General features: G+C 40.1%; 2 protein-coding genes across 2 annotated transcripts; both read left to right on the forward strand.

Moving 5' to 3' along the window:
* The first annotated feature begins 17,168 nt into the window (after positions 1-17,168).
* LOC132888833 (placenta-specific gene 8 protein-like) lies at positions 17,169-18,818 on the forward strand. The gene is made up of 4 exons (XM_060924929.1): positions 17,169-17,249; positions 17,464-17,577; positions 17,875-18,029; positions 18,336-18,818. The coding sequence occupies exons 2-4, from the start codon at positions 17,475-17,477 to the stop codon at positions 18,453-18,455; spliced, it is 378 nt and encodes a 125-aa protein (XP_060780912.1). The 5' UTR covers positions 17,169-17,249; positions 17,464-17,474; the 3' UTR covers positions 18,456-18,818.
* Positions 18,819-22,640: 3,822 nt separating this feature from the next.
* LOC132888842 (cornifelin homolog B-like) lies at positions 22,641-25,074 on the forward strand. Its single transcript, XM_060924939.1, has 4 exons — positions 22,641-22,719; positions 23,060-23,170; positions 23,986-24,140; positions 24,315-25,074. Exons 2-4 carry the CDS (start codon positions 23,068-23,070, stop codon positions 24,438-24,440), a joined length of 384 nt encoding a protein of 127 aa, XP_060780922.1. The 5' UTR covers positions 22,641-22,719; positions 23,060-23,067; the 3' UTR covers positions 24,441-25,074.
* Positions 25,075-25,831: the final 757 nt, after the last annotated feature.

A 25,831-nucleotide genomic window follows, 5' to 3' on the forward strand; every position in this document is an offset into this window, starting at 1 on the left:
CAGAAAACCCAAAGAAAATTAAAACTTGTGCACCAAATTCTAGTGTTTTTTTATTAAAGATGCATGCTGTACATTCTGCCACAGAAAAAGAACAGTTCAAAGAAATTACTGAAAGCCCAAATATTGTTATGACATTCATATCCAAGATGACATTCATGTCGCTGTATGTAAACTTCTGACCACAAGTGTATACACAAAATGCCATTCATTATAGTTTATCCTGTTCATTTTCTCATGAGATAACACCATAGCATTACACTGAAGCAGACTATAAGAGAAAACTGTCTGACTTGATCACTGTATTTTTCTCTCATGACCAGTCCCAATTTTAGCTACAGTATGCCATACTTTATATATCCACTAAGAGGAGCTTCCTTCACTACACATGTTTCAATTATGATAATGTCAGGGATGGAAAATAAGTGATCACGAAGTTACTCTCAACAACTTTTCATCCAGGGCATCCATTATTTACGATAAAGCCAACACTAAAGACATGCAAGTCTGTTATCTCTCATAAAGACTTGTGTGATCATGTGTAGTTATAACTTTATTGCTCTTAACAACTTAAGACCTTAATCTTAATCATATTCATTGTCAATATTTTTCCAAATAGAGTAAATGCAGATCCAAATATTGAAATATTTATAGAAATAATGCAGACTCTAAAAGTAGAAACAGCCAAAACATAGCCTGTTAAATGTGTAGTGTTTGTGGTTATAATTGTTAAATGTAAAATAACAAACTTTATTTTTTTCGCGGTACGGTTTCCATCAAATCCTGCGCTCTGATTGGCTGGAGAGCGGGTCTGTATCCTATGATACGGACCCCAGTTACGGACCTCTGGCAACTCGCTTGTTCACAACAACAACAAACATAGTAGCATTTTTTGTCAACATTTATCTTTTTTTATAAGATTTATTTATAAGATTATCAAAAATCTTATAAATTTTTGCCAGCATTTCTCGGGAGAATAGCATTAATTTTACAGCATGGATAGCGATAATGACAGTCTTCACAGTGAAAGCAAGTTTTACTACCCTGAGGAAGAAGAAACAAAAGAAAACATTTCAGGAGAAAGCTAAAAACTGTAACTTGCTAACGCCGAGCAAAAACTTGGCTGAATCCTGAATGACTCAATTTTGTATAAATAGGGGACTACATGGTGGCAAAATGTGGTTTTTTTCCTGCCATGGAAGTGCACTTGTATACCAAGGAGGAAGCAATTTGCATTATAGCCATGAATGAGGATTCAAAATGGCGGCTCGGCTCGGTTTTCCCTTTCGGGCGCTCTCGTTTTCTGTTAGAATTTGGTAAAGAAAAAATAAATCTATTATTTACCAGCTTAAGGTCGGTCCATATGGTGAAATACCGTGACCTCGGCCTTGAATACTGACCTCGGCCCAGAGGGCCTTGCTCAGTACTTTCAAGACCGAGGTCACGGTATTTAATGATACGGACCTCCCAGCTGGTAAATAACATATATATATATATATATATATATATATATATATATATCAGGGGCGATTTCTCAGAGACAACAAGAGAAGCCAAACTTCCCCTAAAATTCTCTCCCCAAACTGCGGCGTCTACGACATTGAATTCTCATTAAAACAATAACTTTCATAACATAATATATGCCCAAGATTGTATTTACATTCATAACTATCCCTATGTCATCCTGTAACTTATTTGAGCGATGTCTGACGAACTTGCAGTTCACTATGGACTGGCAGCCGGGTATCCATTGCAGTCTATGAGACGGCTCTGAACAGCCAATTTCGGCTAGTTGATATTGGTTAAAATCAACAAAATCATCACTTCCAGGGAAGCCGGGTATCTCTGGGGGTAAACGGGACATTGGGAGGGCCAAGAAGCCGGGCTGATAAAGGATTATTGGAGGTGGTGTTTGAAAGACATGAGGAGGGGGCGGTCGCTGTACTTCGGCGAGGAACACGGAAGCATGATCAGTCAGTCCCTAGCGGATGTTGAGAAAGTGTAGTTGTGTGCCAAAGTGCTGTCCGAATTTCTTTTCATATAAACGTTTCTTCTCATTGATGTCTCTGTACATTACTCTGTAAATAAATGTAAATATTACTCGTTGTGCTCCGTTAACTTTCATCCATTCTATCAGTTTGATCATTCGTGAATTCACTCGTTTATTTCATTTGTAGTTCAATCAACGTGGTTGTAGGCTAGCTTGAGCCTTATTGGGATCTTCAGTGCTAGCTGCTAACAGCTGGTATCTATCTGCTATAATGGCAAAGTACGGCCAGTCATTTTGCCCCGCCTCGCGCTCCGTCCGGTGTGGTATTGATGTCCCATTGCTCGCGCGCCACAGCAGAGACCCGCGCGACCTTCAGCCGGTACAGTCGCTGTTCTTTTACCACCTCCGTTATTCTCATCTTTCCAGTGCGTTCTTGATTTTTCCATTGTGTCCTATTTTGCCATATCAAGACCCAAAATGGTATCGTATTATTCATATTTAAGTGAATAATCAGTTCAGTCATCATAACTTGGCATTTTTAACCCAAGCAATCAAAAAGAGGAAATTTATTCAATATTTTCAAAAAATTTTACAAAAACATTTGAATTGTAATAAAAAAAAAAATTCTACAGCAGAGGCCAGATAAAGCAAGATGCTATCTTTATTCTTATTAAACATGATAAAAGAAACATTGAGTGTTAGGTAAATGCAAAAAAAAAATGGTAAAATTAGAAAATTTATTTTTTGACCATAATGTCCCAAATGAGAGACCAGTTTCTGAGACAGACCCACATAACAACAAATTGACTCATGACAAATAACAAATAATTGAAAAATTGTATTACGTAGACCTAAAACTGAGCTTCCCCTATTTCAAAGCCCACCAGCCGCCACTGATATATATTTATTTCTCTGGTCAAGTATCTGACCTTATTCATGAAGAAGGAAAATTCAGACAATTCCGTGAAATTGTGATAATTTTTTCGTACAATTCAATATCATTCTGCACCCATACACATAAACACAAAATGGTACATTCCTTCATGTTCACATTGTTCATGGTTGCGAAATGTAATGCCAGAGAAAAACACCTCCCTCGAAAGCAGCCAGCTCCTCTTATCTGAGCTGAACTCAAACCCAGGTGTTACCTACAGCATTCCAGACATAACAGTGTGGAGCCTCTTTCACTACAAGGAAAATGATTATTATATTCCAAGGCTGATGTTTGTGGTATTCCAAAATATTAGTTAGAACTTAGATTGTGTGAGGTGCTGGTGGAAAAAATGGAAAAAAGGTCAAAGTATTGCTCGAGTACATTATTTGAGCATTTAAAGCTAGACGGCCTTTCGATTTCATAAAATCGGTGAAATTTAGTTCCCTCTGAAATGTGGTCATTGTGATATATGTTTATTTCTGTAATATCTCACAAAATATCAGGCCATTCTGTGGCTGGGAAGTTATTTAATTCGAGGGGATTCCCGAGCAAATAACGTGCACGAAATTGCTCACTTCGCGCAGTCAAGCAGACAGAGGAAGTCCGTGTGCGCATGCGCAGGTTTACCTTTGACCGTGCACTGACAGTTCCATCATTCTGTCGCTAAACGAACAGCTGATCACACCGAGGTGCTCGCTGACCGCCGATATTTATTAGTTTGGTCCTGCGTTTCCTTTCCTTCTCAATATAACATCTTTTCTTCTCACTTTCTGTTACTGTCATTGGTCTTTCATGTTTCATTCGCAGACTCACATCCTCCGTTTTTCTCTCCTGTTTCAAATTTGTATCCCACAATGCCTTGTGCGAACAGGGAAAGCCCACCATGTCATGCATGACGTAGTATCTTGAATTGCGTCATGGTGAACCAGGAAAAAATAGCGGAGAATTTAGGACCACATGGCCCTTAATTCATTCATTGTTCTATTTTAAAAAAACGAATAAAATTGGAAGTCTGTGATTCGAATTCAGTAGCTTTCAGTCCACTAAACAAAAATAATTGGGTGTCAGGGAAAATTCTTTTTATGACCTACACGTGAAAAATCTGAAAGGCAGTCTACCTTGAACACTTTAGACTACCAGGACATGGGAGAGAACAGTGGGTCCAGGCTTTTCTCCTTTACATGCCTACAGTACCAGTCAAAAGTTTGTACACCCCTACTCATTCATCGATTTTTCTGTATTTTGACTACTTTCTACATGGTAGAACAATACTGAAGACATCAAAACTATGAAGTAACATACGGAACATATATAGAATTATGTGATAAACAAAAAAATGTTTTAAAAAAACAATATATATTCCGATTTTAGACTCTTCAATATAGCCAGCATTTACCTCGATGAAATTTGGCACACTATTAGCATTATCTTACCAGTTTCATGAGGTAGTCACTTGGAATGCTTTTCGATTAACAGGTGTGTCTTCGTCAAAAGTTAATTAGTGCAATTTCTTGCCTTCGTAATGTGTATGACATTTGAACAGTAAATAGTAAATAATAAAAATACAGTAAATAGCCTGTTCAATTTAAAGCCATGATTTAAGTTAGTTTTACAGCTACACGTGATTTAGGATTGTTAGACTTTATGATTTTAATGTTTTAGAGCTTTTAAGATCCTTTATTATTTTAGACTAACCTGACCTTCCTCTTTGCTAGACATAAACATGGTGTCTTGTTTAAAATTGTTGTGAAAATATCTCGCACACTTTGACGTGCCTAAATGCTGAAATTGCTGAATCGCTGATATGAATATTATTTTGCTTATGATTGAAGGTTTCATTCACACACACATATTGTAAGGTTTTATTCCTTTGTAAGGATAAATAATTGTAAATATTTATTCTTGACCACGAAGGCAGTCATTCTTAATACTTAATACTTATTCTTAATATTGTTCTGTTCTGTTCTATTTTATTATTTCAGTTAGAAGGCATTGAATTCTGTGTAACTTGTAAGTTACTGTGTGACCTTCTGTCTAAGCTAGACACATTGCTTGAGACATGTTTTGGAACATTCTATCAGAACATAAGGTAAATGTTGATATCTGTTAGAACATCTGAAATGTATACAGGATATATTTTCACTTACACACATACATATATTGATGGAATTAAGATGTGATTTGCTGACCTAGCCATATTCACACCCACGCATTCACAGACACACCTACACACACCCACAGATCCACACAGACACACAAACACATAGACAGATATCAAACAGTGATGTCATTTCATCCACACAGATAACACCCACATATAATAACCCTCTGTATTTTTGTCTAATTGGGGGGACTTGCGAATAAAGATGTGAACTACTTTGGGGTTCCTGTCTTTCTTTCGCGACTCCCCCCCCCCCCCCCCCCCCAGACGTCTGGGTGACACGGGGGGGACTGATCTCGAGATGGTGAGGGCCCGAGAGGTAAAAGAAAAAATCTTACATAGCCCTATTCCACAACTGTAGTAATCCATATTATATCAGGAACCGCTCACCTAAGTAAAGAGAAACGACATCCATCATTACTTTAAGACATGAAGTGACTTTTAATTAATAAAATTAAAGAAAACCGTTGAATTAGAAGGTGTCTCCAAACTTTTGACTGGTAATGTCCACAACTTTCCTGCTAGTTTCATTGTAATTCCTGAATAATTAATGAGAGTTACTGCATAACATATAATAAGAAAAATAAATAAATCATAAAGTGATTAATAAGGAACTAAAACAAGGTTGTCTTTAAATACACAGAACCATTTTTTATGTAATTGTTTAAAAATCTACTTCAGAGTCATTTTTACAATTTTCTCAGTGTTATTCAAACCTAAATAAAGAGTAGTAATGCATTTTTAGACAGGTACTTTGACAAAATGCACTCAAGTGAGCTTCACGTATGTAGACTTGTAGACATGTCGACACTTCCAGCACTGTGCAAAAGTCTTAGGCACGTGTAAAGAAATGCTGGAGACCAAAAATGGCTTCAAAAATAATGAAATGAAATGTTTCAACATTAAAAAAATACTACAAAGAGTCATCAGTCAGCCATGAAACAAAGTCAATATTTGGTGTGAGACGGCCCTTTGCTTTAAAAAAAAAAGTAGTCTGAGGTACAATGAGTGCAATTTTATAAGGAAATGAGCTGTAGGTTTTACTGAGTACAGTGGTGCTTGAAAGTTTTGAACCCTTTAGAATTTTCTATATTTCTGCATAAATATGACCTAAAACATCATCAGATTTTCACACAAGTCCTAAAAGTAGATAAAGAGAACGCAGTTAAGCAAATGAGACAAAAATATTATACTTGGTCATTTATTTACTGAGGAAAATGATCCAATATTACATATCTGTAAGTGGCAAAAGTATGTGAACCTTGAGGATTAGCAGTTAATTTGAGGGTGAAATTATGAGGGTTAATTTGAGGGTGAAACATAAATGCAGATATGAATAGGTTGGGTGAACCCCCAGAGATATCATCTGCATCAGCATGGATAAGTCAACCTTAGTGATCCTACAATGGAATGCTAGAAGTCTCATAGCTAATGGTCAGGAATTCAAAGGTTTCATTCAAGATTTAAATGAAAAACCAGACGTCATCTGTGTTCAGGAATCCTGGCTAAAGAGTCAATTGGACTTTGTAATTAAGGGTTACTCTAGTATCAGGAGAGACAAGGTGGGGGGTAATGGTGGAGGGTGTGTTACTTTTGTTAAGAGGGGACTACAATATAGAGAGCTAAAGAAAGGAGATGATCTGGAATATATAGGTGTTGAGGTATGGACGAAAGAAGGGAGTGTGAGTGTGATAAATTTTTATAATCCATGTAACCAGATTGAGTTAGAGCATTTAGAAGAAATTTGGAGGGGTTTGGGTGAAAAGGTCATTTGGTGTGGGGATTTTAATACTCGCAGTTCACTCTGGGGAGATAAAAATGATTTAAATGGTAGTATAATTGAAGAGTTTTTAGATGAAAAAGAGCTTGTATGTTTGAATGATGGTTCGTATACAAGAATAGATGTAGCAAGTGGTAATGAGTCAGCTATAGATAGTTTTCACTGACGTCACGGCATTCCGGGGAATGCCCCCCAGCCGCCATCTTGGAGGGCAAACAAAACGGACCATCGCCACTACTGGCTACATTATCTCGGACGAATTTATGAAGTTATATAGTCAGTTTTCTAAAATAAAGATCAATGTTGGCAAAATCAAGCAAACAGAAGTATATAGACACACATCTCACGGTATGCAGCCAAACTGGCCTTGATTGGGGGAATTGACCCCTACGAAGTGGACAAAGATGCATTTTCAAGTGACTATGCAGGGCTGCCAAAGCCTGAAACTGCCAAAGCCTGCTCCAAAGCCTGAAACTGACTTCATCAAACTTTAAAGGCTGTCTGATATACACAACTTTATATATTCACAGCACGTCTTTTGGCGGATGCCGCCTAAATCGCGCAGATCCGATTTTTTTTTTTAGGGGGGGCGTTGGAGTGTCTGATTATAATTTCAAAGTAAATTCTGTATTAAAATTACTAAATAAGCAAATCCGTTACAGTCCATGAAACAGGAAGTATAAGGATGAGAAAAAAACAGTTTAAATCGGGAAGCTGCGCACATTTGCGCAGTCCTGCACACCGCTCAGGACTACAGAATAGACCTAAAATGTTTTTCAAAAATGACCCTTGCGTGAGTGAAGTGACAAGTTTCAAATAGAAATGTGACAAACGAGCGATATTAAGTGTACATTACAATGTAAACGTACACTCAGCGGTTCCAGTTAGGCATTCTCCAGAGATTGTTCACATGATGTTTTGGTTTCCAAAATCAAACTTAAACACAATTGATTGTTTATTTAAACAACTTACCACTTATAAAATGATCGGAGCAGACTTTGCTGTGTTTGGAAGGCTGATAATCCTTGCAGTTGATTATCGCAAGCCATAGATTTCTCCTTTGTATGCTGAGCTTCTTTGTTTGCTCACCTTTGTGCTCCTGTACAGTGGGAATTCCATAAAAGCTCCGCTTGACTTCATCATCTGACCTATTACGACAGCCGTGAATACAACAAGTTTGCACCATTGCTAGCTTTAAATAAATGTAAATAATATATAAATGAATGCAACTCGCCTGCTACAATGTGTGCTCAGTGACCTGTACGGTAAGCTTGCCCTCCAAGATGGCCGCCACCAGGGAATCCCCGACTCTGTGACGTCATGTGAAAACTATCTATAGACCTCACAATAGTTTCTCAAACTTTAGCTGGCAGATGTAGTTGGGAGGTATTAAATTACAGTACACTAGGTAGTGATCACTATCCTGTTGTGGTTCAGTTTGAGATAGAACTAATAAGAGATCAGGTGATAAGAAAGGGGAGATGGATTTTAAGGGAAGCAGATTGGGAAACCTTTTCAGTCATCACTGAGAGCAGTCTAATGGGTATTGGAGCTAATTCCAGTGTTGACTCCATGTGCTTTTCTGTTACAAATAACATAATTAGGGCTGCTGAACTAACCATTCCCAAGTCAAAGTCAGGTAGAAAGGGAAGGATTGTTCCTTGGTGGTCCGAGGAATGTAGTAGGGCTGTCAGGGACTGTAATAAAGCTTTTAGAACTTTAAAGCAAACTCTAAATTTTGGAAACTTGATGAAATACAAGCAGTGTCAAGCTGTGGTGAGGCAAACAGTCAAGAATACAAAAAGGGAGTATTGGAAAAAGTTTTGTGATTCAACAGAAAGAACAACTCCAATTCAAAGTGTATGGAACATGATTAAGAAAATGAGAGGCAATGGGAGGGATTTTGAGTATCCAGTAATGATAAAGCTGAGGCAACAGCAAAGGCATTGGTAAAGGTGCATAGCTCAGAGAACCTCACTCATGAGGAGAAAAGAGGAAGAGAAACGACAATAGGAAAGTACAGGGATGTTTTATTTGAAGAGACAGGAGATGGGGAAATTTTAAATACACCTTTCAACTTATAAGAACTTAATAGTGCATTAAAGAAAGTTGGAAAGTCTACCCCAGGGAAGGATATGATCTGTTACACAATGTTGGAGAATTTGACTGATAAAGGGAAGGAGGTGGTGTTGTCCTTATTCAATAAGGTGTGGACAGAAGGAGTCATCCCAGCAGAATGGAAGCAGTCTATTATCATCCCTATTAGGAAACCTGGGTAAGATGCAAAGTACCCAAGTAACTACAGACCTATAGCATTAACTTCTCAAATGGGTAAAGTAATGGAAAGAATGGTTAATGACAGGCTGGTCTACTGGTTAGAAACTAGAAATCTATTATATAGCTACCAGAGTGTTTTTAGGAAGGGAAGGGGGACTATGGATCCAATAGTTGCCCTGGAGGACTCAATAAGGAAAGCTCAGGTTAATAAAGAGACCGTTTTGGCCATATTTTTTGATGTTGAAAAGGCATATGACATGGTCTGGAGAGAGGGTCTTCTTATTAAGTTGAAACAGATGGGAATTAAAGGAAGAATGTTCCAGTGGGTTAGAGACTTCTTATCTGGTAGGAGAATTATAGTTAAAATTAATGAAGAATTTAGTAAGGAGTATATAGTTGGGAATGGTACGCCCCAAGGTAGTATTATCAGCCCAGTACTATTCTTCTCATCTCATCTCATTATCTGTAGCTGCTTTATCCTGTTCTACAGGGTCGCAGGCAAGCTGGAGCCTATCCCAGCTGACTATGGGCGAAAGGCGGGGTACACCCTGGACAAGTCGCCAGGTCATCACAGGGCTGACACATAGACACAGACAACCATTCACACTCACATTCACACCTACGCTCAATTTAGAGTCACCAGTTAACCTAACCTGCATGTCTTTGGACTGTGGGGGAAACTGGAGCACCCGGAGGAAACCCACGCGGACATGGGGAGAACATGCAAACTCCACACAGAAAGGCCCTCGCCGGCCACGGGGCTCGAACCCGGACCTTCTTGCTGTGAGGCGACAGCGCTAACCACTACACCACCGTGCCGCCCAGTACTATTCCTGATTATGATCAATGACATTTTTAAAGATTTACAGAGATCAGTTAATGTTACATTGTTTGCAGATGATGGAGCTATGTGGAAGAGGGGTAGAAACGTTAACTTTATTGTGAATAAGATGCAGCAGTCAGTGGATGCTGTCCAAAAGTGGGCCCTTGAATGGGGATTTAGAATTTCTATAGATAAGACTAAAACAGTATTTTTTACCAGGAGGATTATTCCTCTAGTCTTCAAGTTGAAGATATCTGGCACAGAGCTAGAAAGAGTCGATTGCTTCAAATATTTAGGCCTATGGTTTGATAAGAGGCTAACATGGTCTGTACATATACAGAAGATGATTGAGAAATGTAAAAAAAGTTTTAAATGTGATGCGATGCTTGCGTGGGGTGGATTAGGGTGCAAATAGGCCAGCCATGAAAACTATTTACATTAGCCTCATTAGATCTGTATTTGACTATGGGTGTGTGGCTTACAGATCTGCATCTAAGTCACTCTTAATGAAGTTGGATGTTATTCAACATAAAGCTTTGAGGTTATGTTGTGGTGCTATGAAAACTACCCCAGTTAATGCAATTCAGGTTGAGATGGGTGAAATGCCTCTTCATATCAGGAGGGATCAGTTAACTCTGGTTTATTGGGCTAACCTTAGAGGGCAAAAGGAAGATCACATAAGTTATTCTTCTTTAATTCACTGCCAAGAGAGAGATAAGTCTCAAGTTAGAAGCTTTGGGTGGATTATATCTCAGAAAGCAAGTGAAATGGGCCTCCAGTTGCTTAATGTGTGTCCATCAGTGTCTTATCCAGCTGTTCCATTGTGGCTATTGAGAGAACCTCTAGTTGACCTAGACCTGTTAGAATTGAAAACGAATGAGGAAATCAACAGAGATATCGTTGAGTATCATATTAGAGATGTGTATGAAGATGAACTTGTGGTAATATTTACAGATGCATCAAAGTCAATAGAAGGTAAAGTTGGTGTTGCATTTGTAATACCTAGCCTCAAGATCTGTAAAAAAAAAAGAAAGATTGAATAATGATCTTGCAGTTTACACAGCTGAGCTAGTAGCTATTCTTATTGCCCTGTCCTGGGTTGAGAGCAACAGGCCAAGGAATGGGGTGCTAATTGTGTCAGACTCTGCATCTGCATCTGCACTGATGAGCATTCAGAGTGCTATGTCGCAGTCCAGACAAGACATTGTTTTATAAATTGTGCAGATGATAAGTAGACTATTAAACTCTGATACAAATGTCAGTTTTTTATGGGTCCCAGCTCATTTAGGAGTACGAGGTAATGAACTAGCTGATAAGAACGCTAAGAAGGCATGTGAATCTCCTGAGATCACTATTACTTACTTACTTATCCTCTTCATCCCGTGTGGGACATAAGGCTGTGAGTTTCCTCCACTGGGGCCTGTTCTGTGCTAAAGACTGAGCTGCATCCCAGGTGATCCCTATGGCCACTAGATCTCTAGCCACAGTACGTCTCCATGTAGTTTTAGGACGTCCTCGTTTCCTCTTCCCCTCAGGGGCCCATTGTAGGGCAACTTTGGGGATACGGTCATCCGACATCCGTAGAACATGGCCCAGCTATTTTAATCTTCTGGTGGAAATTTCAGTAGACAGTTGTTTTGTGTTTGTTTTTCTGTACAGTTCTTCGTTACTGATTTTGTTAAGCCAGTAGATATTACATATTCTACGCAGACAGTTATTGTGAAATACATCGATTTTCTTCATGTCTGACTTTGTAACTCTCCAGCACTCAGAACCATACAACAGGATGGACTTTACGTTGCTGTTATAGAGTCTGAGCTTTGTTTTTAGGCTGAACGATTTAGACTTCCAGATGACACGGAGGCGACTGAAGGATCCTCTAGCTTTGCCAAGTCAGGCCTGAATATCCTTTTGTACTCCATTGTCAGCACTCATGACACTGCCTAAGTATGTAAAGTCTTCCACACACTCCAGAGGCTCTCCATCAATGCAAATTGGGGGCACTGTAGGTGTGTTAATGCACATTACTTGAGTCTTTTTCTTATTGATGTCCAGTCCAGTTTGTTTGACATATTCATTTAGTAGGCTGGTCTTTTCCTGGAGCTGGTTATGTATGGAAGCTAAGGCTGTGAGATCATCAGCAAAATCAAGGTCTTAGAGGTAGGTAGTGGAGGTCCATTTAATACCTCGAGGACAGGCAGAAGTTGTTTCCCGCATCACCCAGTCAATCACAATTAGAAACAGGATGGGGGAGAGGATGCATCCTTGCCTTACTCCAGAATTGACACTGAACAGTTTGCTCAAACTGTTTTCCAGAATTACACTACATTCAAAGTTTTCGTAGAATTTCCCTATGATAGAAACGATTTTGGATGGTATGCCATATGTCCTTAAGATCTTCCACAGACTTTCCTGGTGAACACTGTCAAATGCCTTTTTGAAGTCAATAAAGTTTATGAGTAGTGGGGCGTTCCATTCTATACACTGTTCTATGATGTTTCGAAGGGTAAAGATCCGGTCTATACAACCTCTTCCTTTACGAAATCCTGCCTGTTCCTGTCTCAACTTGGTGTCGATGGCAGTATCAATTCTCTTAAGGAGAACTCTACAGAAGACCTTACTCGGAATGGATAGGAGCGTTATTCCTCGCCAGTTGTTACAATTGCTGAGGTCACCTTTCTTTGGAATTTTAAAGATAAGGCCCTTAGACCAATCATCCGGAATGGTTTCATGTTCCCAAATCTTTGCAAACAGATCAGTAAGTACAAGAGTGGCTGTGGCACAATCCGCTTTCAATAGCTCTGCCTGTAGTGAGTCAATGCCAGGTGCCTTACCATTCTTCATTGCCCTAATGGCTGCCTCTACCTCGGCCTGGGAAGGCGGGCTGCTGTCAATGGTGTCATCATCAGAGGGTTCAGAGTCTATGGGTTCATCAGGGTCTGGTCTATTAACTACCTCTTCAAAGTGCTGTACCCACCTTGCTGCTTGTTCCCTTTCAGTTGTTAACATTTTGCCCTGCTTATCTCTGATTGGAACAGAACTGGTGGTGCTTTGGTTACATAACCTTTTGGTGATCTTATACACTGTACTCAGTTCCCCCCTTGATGCAGCATTTCCAGCTTCACTGGCCAATTCCTCCACAAAGGCTCTCTTATCCCTACGAGCACTTCTCTTGACTTCTTTATCCTTTGCCCTATACTCGGCCTTTACATGTTGTATCTTAGTACTGAGTAATTTACTTTTCATGTTCCTCCTGTCATCTATTTTGTTCCAAGTCTCTCGTGTTATCCACTCTTTGTCTTTCCTCTTTCTGAAGCCTAGGACACTTTTTGCCATGTCTCTGTACACTGTCGTAATAGTGTCCCAGGTTGTTTCCACAACATCCTGGTCCTCTGTGTTTTCTAGGGCTTTGAAGCGGTTTCTAAGTTCAATGGCAAACTCCTTCCTGATTTCGGGTACACGCAGTTTGTGGACGTCATATACTTTGCGTCTTTGTTTGGTGGGAGGTATTGCCCTTAGTTTCAGCCTGACCTTGGCTACCACTAGGTGGTGGTCACTGCCAACATCAGCCCCATGGTAGACTCTGACATCCAGGAGTGATCTCTGCCACTTCTTATTAATAATAATGTGATCAATTTGGTTTATGGTATGCCCATCTGGGGGCATCCATGTCAGTTTGTGAATGTTTTTGTGAGGAAAGATCATCCCTCCAATTACGCACCTATTACTAAGGTAAAGGTCAACTAATCTTTTCCTGTTGTCATTAATGACTCCGCACCCATGTCGTCCCATTGCATACTCCCTTCCAGAGTTGTCACTCCCAGCTTTGGCATTTATGTCTCCTATAATTAGTAACATGTCATGTTGTGGGACTTTGGAGATTGCCCGTTGCAACTGTTCGTACCATTCATCTTTTGCCTCTTCTTCCGCTTCATTTGTGGGAGCATAGCATTGCAGGACTGTTAGCCTATAGAACCTAGAATCAAACCTTGCTCTAATCAGCCTGTCGCTAATGGGCTCCCACTCTAAGAGAGATTTTGTTGTTTGTTTGTTGACTAACAGAGCTACACCATTGGTATGTTGGTTGTCTTTGCCTGAGTAGAGGATAGTTACGCCATCACTAGTTGCCTTGTGCCCTGAGCCAGTCCACCTACACTCGCTTACACCAAGTATGTCTAAGTTGTAGTTTTGCATTTCTCTACTGACTTGTGCTGTTTTTGAGGTTTCATACATTGTACGCACATTCCATGCTCCAATACAAATTGTACTTTTAGGGCCTAGGAGACTCCAATTCAAGCTTCCGGCTTCCTGAGGTAGGCTTTTACCGGGAGCTGTCATGGTGCCTGCATGTTGGCTAGAGCCTCCTCTCTGGCCCTGGGATCTGGTTTCTCTTACAGTTTCGATAACAGGTGTAAAGTTTTACAAGATGGGGTTGTTGACCCCACGCCAACCCCCAACCTGGAGGACCACTAGAGATCACTATGGATATTCATTCTAGTAAATCTGAAATTAAAATGATAGTCAAGTCAAAGTCTAAGGAAAAATGGCAAAGTGACTGGAATAATGTTAACACTGGTAGGAAATATCACAGTATTCAAAGGTTTGTGGGTGGTGCAAGACCAACTGCTAGAGCCACTCATGAGGAAGATATTATTTCTAGGATGAGGTTTGGGCACACTGGTTTGAACAGTACTCTATTTCTTTCAAAAAAGCATGCTGATGGAAAGTGTAGTGTATTTGATGCTGTTGAGACCGTAGAGCATGTTATAGAATACTGTATGAAGTTTGACCAGGAGAGGCAGCAACTTATCCAAGAGCTAGAGGCAGAAAGTGTGCCTTTAAAAATAAATACAATTCTTCAGAAAAATTCAGGCAAAGTTTGCTTTAGGTTTTTGTTTCACTTCTTGGAAGAATCTGGTCTGATTAGAATTTAGGATTTATTTATTTATTTATTTATTTATTTATTTTAGTATTACTTAGATATCCAGACTCACACTCCATTTCGGTAGGTGGCGGTAATGCTTCCAAAAGTTGTTTGCTAATCACCATTAAAAAGGAAGAAGAAGAAGAAGTAGACAAATGGCCCTTTTCCACTACCCTTTTTCAGCTCACTTCAGCTCACTTCAGCCCGACACGGCTCGCATTTCGACTACCAAAGAACAGCATGACTCGGCTCGCTTCAGCCCTGCTTAGCCCCTAAAACTCGCACGGTTTTGGAGTGGGGCTGAAGCGAGCCAAAGCGAGCCGAGTGAGGCTGGGGGCGTGAGCAGACACTCCCCTGTGCACTGATTGGTGAGGAGGAGTGTCCTCACATGCCCACACATACCCTGCCAGCACGCTGGGATCTGTAAACACTGTAAACCCGGAAGAAGAAGAATTACGAATTATGAGAATTTCTGAAGCCTTATGCGCCTCGCCTCATCTATACGCTCTTGCCAGTATCTGTTGGCGTTGTCGGTGACAACAAGCCACAGCACCAAGACCAGCAACACTAACGACTCCATGTCCTCCATGTTTATTGTTTACTATTCTGGTCGTGAGACTACCGCTTAAAAGGTCACTGATGTCACTGTTTGCGCTGCTTAACGACATCACGTGATGTCCACCCACTTTCGCTAACTCCACCCAATGTGTCCACCCACTTCCAGCCAGCACGGTTCAGCGCGGTTGTAGTCGAAATGCAACTCCAACAGCCCCGCTCAGCTCGACTCAGCCCAACTCAGCACGGCACGGCTCAGCCCGACTCAGCCGTGTTTGTAGTGGAAAAGCGGCAAAAGTCTGATCTTCACAACACATGTTTGTGGAAGTGTATCATGGCACGAACAAAGGAGATTTCTGAGGACCTCAGAAAAAGCGTTGTTGATGCTCATCAGGCTGGAAAAGGATACAAAACCATCTCTAAAGAGTTTGGACTCCACCAATCCACAGTCAGACAGATTGTGTACAAATGGAGGAAATTCAAGACCATTGTTACCCTCCCCAGGAGTGGTCGACCAACAAAGATCACTCCAAGAGCAAGGTGTGTAATAGTCAGCGAGGTCACAAAGAAAGCCAAAAGAACATTGCTGCTCATCTGCAATTTGCTAAAGATCACGTGGACAAGCCAGAAGGCTATTGGAAAAATGTTTTGTGGACAGATGAGACCAATATAGAACTTTTTGGTTTAAATGAGAAGCGTTATGTTTGGAGAAAGGAAAACACTGCCTTCCAGCATAAGAACCTTATCCCATCTGTGAAACATGGTGGTGGTAGTATCATGGTTTGGGCCTGTTTTGCTGCATCTGGGCCAGGACGGCTTGCCATCATTGATGGATCAATGAATTCTGAATTATACCAGTGAATTCTAAAGGAAAATGTCAGGACATCTGCCCATGAACTGAATCTCAAGAGAAGGTGGGTCATGCAGCAAGACAACGACCCTAAGCACACAAGTCGTTCTACCAAAGAATGGTTAAAGAAGAATAAAGTGAATGTTTTGGAATGGCCAAGTCAAAGTCCTGACCTTGATCCAATCGAAATGTTGTGGAAGGACCTGAAGCGAGCAGTTCATGTGAGGAAACCCACCAACATCCCAGAGTTGAAGCTGTTCTGTACGGAGGAATGGGCTAAAATTCCTCCAAGCTGGTGTGCAGGACTGATCAACAGTTACCGGAAACGTTTAGTTGCAGTTATTGCTGCACAAGGAGGTCACACCAGATACTGAAAGCAAAGGTTCACATACTTTTGCCACTCACAGATATGTAATATTGGATCATTTTCCTCAATAAATCAATGACCACATATAATATTTTTGTCTCATTTGTTTAACTGGGTTCTCTTTATCTACTTTTAGAACCTTTGTGAAAATCTGATGATGTTTTAGGTCATATTTATGCAGAAATATAGAAAATTCTAAAGGGTTCACAAACTTTCAAGCACCACTGTATCTTGTAGAAGCAGCCACAGTTCTTCTGGACACTTTGTCACACTCGCTTCTTCATTTTCCAATTTAGGCTGGCTAAGACTTTTGTACTGTACTTTACATTTGGTGGTTTGTTGATTTGTTGTACACATCTCTACATCTGCTGATAAAAGGATCTGCCCCATCCAACCTGCTCCAGTACAAGAGGCACATTTTGATCATAATCTTGTAAGAACATACCATATGCACGTGTATGAGTTTGTGCATGTGTACGTATGTACGTGCGTACTTATATAAAGCCACACATGCCTTTTCTTCAGAGTTCAGACACTTCTTTTCGTCTTTCTCTTCCTGAGCTGTCTCCTTTACCTTGATGCACCATTAAGGTAGGACTCTCTAAAGACATTATCTATTACTGCTACGAATTAGCTGATGTAAAATGACTTATTCAACTGCTTTAAATAGTTAAAAGGAAAGATTTTTCCAGCTGTTTCATATTTTTTTTCCATAATCCCAAATAAAAAACTAAGTGTCCCAGGTGACAGATAAATTAATATTCCCTTCATGGTATCATAGTATTATTATACTTTTGTATTTTAGATAATTAAATCATGGAGACTAAACTGATCAGTGAGCAGCCCAAGCCGCTTCAAATCAGTCCAAGTGGCGAGGAGTGGTCCACCGGCCTCTGCGAGTGTGACAGCATCTGTGACTGTGAGTGAAACAGCTGTTTCTTTCCATGCTTTTAATTTTTTTTAAAGTTTTTATGCAAATTGAATTTGGCACGACATTTTACCTTTTACTGACGGTTAGACGTACATTCCTCATGCAAATAATGTCATATCTTTCATTTATATACATTTCACTGTAGGTACTGAATCAAATCATATGCTTTAAGATTAATACTTGAATAATAAGGCAGGAGTCACTGTCTTTATATACTATATGAAATTAACATGTGAGTGGTGCAGAATTATCAGCAAAATAGTGATGGGTTTTGTGTCTGTCCAGGTTGCTTTGCATTTTGGTGTGTCCCCTGCTTCAACTGCATCACAGCCAGGGACCATGGTGAGTGTTTGTGTCTGCCTCTGCTTGAGTGCTGTGGATTCGTCCCACCCATTACCATGGCGATGCGAGTGTCCACCAGACTCACCTATGGTATTGAGGTAAAGATATTTTGGACATTCTGTGCTCAATTATTTCACTGTTTGCTTTATTATTCAACTATTTGCTACTTCTTTGGGTGCAGAGGTCAGGATCAAATACAGGACTCTTCTTTAATCCAAATAATCATCAGTAATCAACAAATACTTCTAATTATTAATTTAATAATAATGCGTGTGTAATGTGAAACAAGGCGTTAAAAAAATATATCGACGGAAAGTTAATTGAACCACTGAAGTCAAGAAATACCTCAAAGCTGCACTTGAACGTTTAAGTTTTCTCACCTCCCTACCTTGCTGTTTCACCAGGACACCATATGCAATGACTGTGTGTACGCCTGCTGCTGTGGCCCCTGCACCTGGTGCCAAATAAGACGTGAGATGAAGGCCCGTCACCATCCTGTAACGAGGTTACATATAAAGAAATAACATCATCATCATCTCCTACTATCATCAGATGAATTGTAATGCTATCAGAATCATCCAAGAGACACTTTTGTGGATCCTTTAACAGTTAATCACTATCTGGGGCTCAGGTCTGATATGTGTCAACCAAAATGCTCATGTATGAAGACGTATACTTTCTAAAAACAAGCATTTTGTAAAATGCTCAGTGCCCCTCTTTGTATTTATAATTCTGAGATATTATATTATATTATATTATATTATATTATATTATATTATATTATATTATATTATATTATATTATATTATATCCAGTACATTCCTGCCTGGATAGTATTTGTCTATTCCCATTTTTTTCATTGTGCTGATTCTCAAACCCAAAATTCTTTGCTGAAACTGTATCAAAATATGTACACAAGCATAAATAAACGATTGACAGAAACGGTTCCTTTTCTTGTCTGTCCCTATTTCATAATATAAAAATCTACATGATCAGAAGATTCAGAATATATGACTATTCTAATTTTATCTGTCTAGTAAAGGCACACACACACACACACACATAAAAAAAAACATAAGTCACTATAACTCTTTAAGACCAGTGCATAATGTTCTAAAACGTCTCCAACAAAAATATCAGCAGTCCTATATTTCATCCAGAGCGAGTCCAGAGGAAAGGTCGTAGTTGTTTTTGGATGTGGGAACTGGAACAGGTGTATAACTGTATCAGCAGTTTGGGAAATAGTCCTATGGGCAGCCTCGGGTAATGCTGAGCCTATCAGCTTTCATATTTTTTGCATTTGGCCCCAAGTACTCACAGTCAACTGAGAGAGCTTCTTTTGGATCTCTCTGTCCATGACCACAAAATCCTTCTTAATGCTTTTCAGGGACAGAGAAGGCCATGTGTACCTGATGTCCTCATATGCACTTCTAACCTAATTATGTCATCAGCTGTGTGCTTTATGAATCACATCTAGGTTGCAGCCATCTCAACATAAAAACATTTTGCAATATATTTTGTGATATTGCAGAGATAAGGGCTTGGTTTGCGACAAAGTACTCAAATGTAAAGTGTTTAAAAGTGTATAAAGCAGGTGGCACGGTGGTATAGTGGTTAGCACTGTCACCTCACAGCAAGACGGTTCTGGGTTCAAGCCCAGTGGCCGACAGGGGTTCCCCCACAGTTAAAAGACATGCGGTTAGGTTAACATGGGGCAGCCATGGCCTGAAGATTGGGCTGAAGTGCCCTTGAGCATGGCACCTAACCCCAAACTGCTCCCTGGGCACTGTAGCATAGCTGCCCACTGCTCTGGGTATATGTGTGTGTGCTCATTGCTCACTTGTGTGTGTGTGTGTGTGTGTGTGTGTGTGTGTGTGTGTGTGTGTGTGTGTGCGTGCATGTGTGTGTTCACTACTTCAGATGGGTTAAATGCAAAAGTTAAATTTCACTGTGTGCTTGAGTGTTACATGTTTAAAGCACAACCCCAATTCCAAAAAAGTTGGGACAAAGTACAAATTGTAAATAAAAACGGAATGCAGTAATTTATAAATATCAAAAACTGATATTGTATTCACAATAGAACATAGACAACATATCAAATGTCGAAATTGAGACATTTTGAAATTTCATGCCAAATATTGGCTCATTTGAAATTTCATGACACCAACACATTTCAAAAAAGTTGGGACAGGGGCAATAAGAGGCTGGAAAAGTTAAAGGAACAGCTGGAGGACCAAATTGCAACTCATTAGGTCAATTGGCAATAGGTCATTAACATGACTGGGTATAAAAAGAGCATCTTGGAGTGGCAGCGGCTCTCAGAAGTAAAGATGGGAAGAGGATCACCAATCCCCCTAATTCTGTGCCGACAAATAGTGGAGCAATATCAGAAAGGAGTTCGACAGTGTAAAATTGCAAAGAGTTTGAACATATCATCATCTACAGTGCATAATATCATCAAAAGATTCAGAGAATCTGGAAGAATCTCTGTGCATAAGGGTCAAGGCCGGAAAAACATACTGGGTGCCCGTGATCTTCGGGCCCTTAGACGGCACTGCATCACATACAGGCATGCTTCTGTATTGGAAATCACAAAATGGGCTCAGGAATATTTCCAGAGAACATTATCTGTGAACACAATTCACCGTGCCATCCGCCGTTGCCAGCTAAAACTCTATATTTCAAAGAAGAAGCCGTATCTAAACACGATCCAGAAGCGCAGACGTCTTCTCTGGGCCAAGGCTCATTTAAAATGGACTGTGGTAAAGTGGAAAACTGTTCTGTGGTCAGACGAATCAAAATTTGAAGTTCTTTATGGAAATCAGGGACGCCGTGTCATTTGGACTAAAGAGGAGAAGGACGACCCAAGTTGTTATCAGCGCTCAGTTCAGAAGCCTGCATCTCTGATGGTATGGGGTTGCATTAGTGCGTGTGGCATGGGCAGCTTACACATCTGGAAAGACACCATCAATGCTGAAAGGTATATCCAGGTTCTAGAGCAACATATGCTCCCATCCAGACGACGTCTCTTTCAGGGAAGACCTTGCATTTTCCAACATGACAATGCCAAACCACATACTGCATCAATTACAGCATCATGGCTGCGTAGAAGAAGGGTCCGGGTACTGAACTGGCCAGCCTGCAGTCCAGATCTTTCACCCATAGAAAACATTTGGCGCATCATAAAACGGAAGATACAACAAAAAAGACGTAAGACAGTTGAGCAACTAGAATCCTACATTAGACAAGAATGGGTTAACATTCCTATCCCTAAACTTGAGCAACTTGTCTCCTCAGTCCCCAGACATTTACAGACTGTTGTAAAGAGAAAAGGGGATGTCTCACAGTGGTAAACATGGCCTTGTCCCAACTTTTTTGAGATGTGTTGTTGTCATGAAATTTAAAATCACCTAATTTTTCTCTTTAAATGATACATTTTCTCAGTTTAAACATTTGATATGTCATCTATGTTCTATTCTGAATAAAATATGGAATTTTGAAACTTCCACATCATTGCATTCCGTTTTTATTTACAATTTGTACTTTGTCCCAACTTTTTTGGAATCGGGGTTGTATTTGCATGTTATGTGTCTACAGTATGTGGACAGTTTCTCTCATCTCATTATCTCTAGCCGCTTTATCCTTCTACAGGGTCGCAGGCAAGCTGGAGCCCATCCCAACTGACTATGGGCGAAAGGCAGGGTACACCCTGGACAAGTCGCCAGGTCATCACAGGGCCGACACATAGACACAGACAACCATTCACACTCACACCTACGGTCAATTTAGAGTCACCAGTTAACCTAACCTGCATGTCTTTGGGCTGTGGGGGAAACCGGAGCACCTGGAGGAAACCCACGCGGACACGGGGAGAACATGCAAACTCCACACAGAAAGGCCCTCGCCGGCCCCGGGGCTCGAACCCAGGACCTTCTTGCTGTGAGGCGACAACGCTAACCACTACACCACCGTGCCGCCCCCTGTGGACAGTTTATAAATGTTATATAAGTTAAAATATTTTTGTTTTGCAAAAATGTATTTGCAAATGATCAAAGAAAAATGTGCACCTGAAAATAACAAAGGACCAAATGAAATCCAACAGTATATTAAAAATGTAATAAGCCTGGAAATGTGTGCTGGGACTTGAACTCCCAACCTTCTTATCAATAACCCAGCACCTTAAACACTGAGTGTAATCAGTGTCTCATCAGCTTCATCAATGTAATAAAAAATTTTGCAAAACAATCCAGCTATTTCGTCTTATTTTGTCCTGGGGTTAAATCCTATTAACTTAAACTATATAAACAAAATTGGTAATGAAATGAATCCAGATTATCCAAATGCTTGGTACTTTTTCATCTTTACTGCTTTGAAGCCAAACCTTTAGCATAAGAATTGAAGAATTGCCACTCTATTGAAAAAGTACCTTGCTCATGTTGCAAAAACATATCCATGTGTTTGAACTTCAGAGTCAGAACATTGTGATCTTCTCAATCTAATGATCTGGAATTTTTCTTCGAACTTACCTCACTAATATGCACCTGTCTGGCTAAGCCAGACACTCAGACTCTGTTCTGTGATAAGCATCCTGGAACACGTCAGTATGTATGTCTGTTTGTGCGTGTCTGGCAACAAGCGTGTTTACACCTTTGCACGTCTCTATGTTGATCCTTTTGCATGAAAAAAAAAAATGACGACATGGTATACCTAGCCCCCACCCTTTTTGTCTCAATAAAGTGTCCCAGTCGACAATCACTTTCCAATCCTGTCCTGAAATTCATCTCGCAGGTAAGTCAGCCGGCAGCTGTAAACTTGGGCAATCAGAGACATGGGGTCAAATAACAGACGTTTGAGTGATTTATTAAAGTTTGCAACAATTGCTTATAATTTACTTCAAAGAAACATAATGCTTTTACTACTTTGTTTTAGTCTGTTAGAGTCTATTATTATTATTATTATTATTATTATTATTATTATTATGCATATCTTTCATTAAAGGTGGCTTAGCAATTTTATTGAATTATTTCAAAGTATTATTGATTTAATTACAAAAAAAAGTTGATGCATTCCCAAAGTGTTTTACCGTCTATTCCATTCATTCTTTTTGTGTGTTTTTCCTGTCATAAAGTCTTCAACATGGCTACCAAGATGGTCATCCAGCAGCCAAGGCCAACTGTAGTGCCAGCTGGCACGGACCAGTGGACCACCAACATCTGCGAGTGTGATACCGTCAATGAATGTGAGTTTGTTAGACTATATCTGCTTGATACTCACAAATACAGGGTTAGTCAAAATTATGTTAAGACTAATGGATAATTTTTCTCCTGAATGTGTAATACGCCATGACCACTGCTGGCATAATTGGGCCCTACTTTTTTGACACCCCAACAGTGACATCAGACGTCTACTTACAGATGGTGCAGCAGTACGCCATTGATGAACTTCCACTACAGATCCAATTGGTTTCTACCATTTAAGCGTTAACATAATTTTGACTCACCCTGTATATAGCATTTCATTTTGTCCTATATGTTAGATAATGTATTCCAGATGAGTCAAATAAAATAGTCTGTATAGAGCTTCAGGGAACTCTAAAACTCAGCTTCATGCTGGTTAGCTCATCTGGCTGCAGGTCAGGCCAGATGAGCTTACGCGATCATGCGTCGTCTGTCGTCATCGTCGTCTGCCCACAATTTACAAAAATCGCAGGATTGACCGAATTTCGATCGAACTCACAAACAATGTTCCCCAGGTGGATGTGCATAAAAGTTGTCAAGATGGTGGCACCACCTGTCATATTTACGATTTTATGGGCGTCTGAAATTTTTGGGTGACTCATCACATGAAACACTACTCTTCAATCAGATTTCAAGCTCACACACAACAGCAGTGGCTGGTATGAGCTACAGCTTGGTTGAGGCTATTTTTTATGTATTGACGGATGTGCTGGCGCATAATGTAGCACTAAGTGTTAAAGACATTTGAATGATCACTTACAACTGTTAATGATACATCAATCAGTCATTTATAAAGAGTGTGTGTGTGTGTGTCCAGGCTGTTTCTCGGTGTGGTGTTTTCCTTGCTTCGCCTGCATCACAGCTCGAGACCATGGTGAATGTCTCTGCCTCCCTCTGCTGGATTTGTGTGGTCTCATCCCAACAGCCACGCTGTCTATGAGGGTGTCAACACGCAAACGCTACGGAATTACCGTAAATACCTTTCTATAACTCTCCAGCTAGTCAACATTAAATTCATGATTTTCAATTGGTTTTAGGCACCATCTTGTTTTTATTGCCTTGATGAAGCCTGTTGAAAACTGTTAATAATAATCAATGAATAAACTTTCACTGAGCTCTGGGAAATTTTAATTTTTTTCTCTTCAGGACACTATTTGCAATGACTGCGTGTACACTTCCTTCTGCGGCCCATGCAGCTGGTGTCAAATCAGGCGGGAGATGAAAGCCAGACTTCATCCTGTTACACTGCTGAACAACAGGCTAATAGGCTAAAAACCCACATCATCACTATCATCATCATCATCATCTCGTCATTATAATTACTGTCATCAGCAAGTGAAGTGAAGTCTGCATCTCTACTTAACATAGCACATTCCTTATTCCATATCTAATCTTGAATGCTTGTGAATCTTGGTGAAACCTGGAGTCTCGATCACCACTCCCTCCTACTCACACTGAACCAAAAGCTGTTTACAGTCAGATAGAGTTGTGGCATTCCGTCTAATCACCATTTGGGCATCAGCTCAGGGAGTTGTGAGGAATGCCGCTCACATATGAAGACTGATCGGATAACACCTGTATCCATGGAGAGAAATGTAACATAATAATGCATTTACTAGGGTGAGCTTTAAAAAGGCTATTTAAAAAACTCAATCTAAGCTTAATTTATATATGTTACATTTCACAAGGATTTTTTTTCCACAAGGATTTTTAAATGAAATGATGATACTTACCTACTATTGGACTGTCCTGTTATGACTGTGATGTGTATTCATACTTCATAGCATGTCTGCTTCACTCTCATCACTGAAGCATACAAGGAAATAATAACAGAATGCTGTGTGTATAAAGGTTCAAATGAAATTGTGCTTCAAATGATGTAAATGTGTGTTTTTGAAGTAATTATCAATAAACTTCTCGAAAATAAAAGGACAGTTGTTGTTCTGGAAGTTTGCCAATGACATTTCAGAAGCTTTAATATGGAAACCATTGACGAATGGATAGATTTAAACCCAAGTTCCTTGTTCATACTGAGATACTCATGGAGATAATTTACTTCCTTGTGATGATGCAATGGTTCATACACATTGAGAGCCAGTTACAGTTAGGAGGTTGTAGAATAACATTTCTGTTTTTTCTACAAATATACTCTGCAATTCAGTATCCCGTTATACCCATCCATTATCTGTAGCCGCTTATCCTGTGCAGAGTCGTGGGCAAGCTGGAGCCTATCCCAGCTGACTATGGGCGAGAGGCGGGGTACACCCTGGATAAGTCACCAGATCATCACACAGCAGACACATAGAGACAAAGAACCATTCACACTCACATTCACACCTACGCTCAATTTAAAGCAACCAGTTAGCCTAACCTACATGTCTTTGGACTGTGGGGGAAACCGGAGCACCAGGAGGAAACCCACACAGACACGGGTAGAACACGCAAACTCCACACAGAAAGGCCCTCGCCGGCCACTGGGCTCGAACCCAGAACCTTCTTACTGTGAGGCGACAGTGCTAACCACTACACCACCATGCCGCTCCCTTTATACCTGATATGTAAATGTTTCATTTGTGGTAAGGTCTTTTTTCTATGTAAAGATCATTTATACAGTATATTGTGTGTGGTTGAGTAACATTAACAATCAATTTGTGTACACAGTT

The sequence above is a fragment of the Neoarius graeffei genome, chromosome 1, assembly GCF_027579695.1.
Source record: "Neoarius graeffei isolate fNeoGra1 chromosome 1, fNeoGra1.pri, whole genome shotgun sequence".
In the NCBI taxonomy this organism is placed as follows: Eukaryota; Metazoa; Chordata; class Actinopteri; order Siluriformes; family Ariidae; genus Neoarius; species Neoarius graeffei.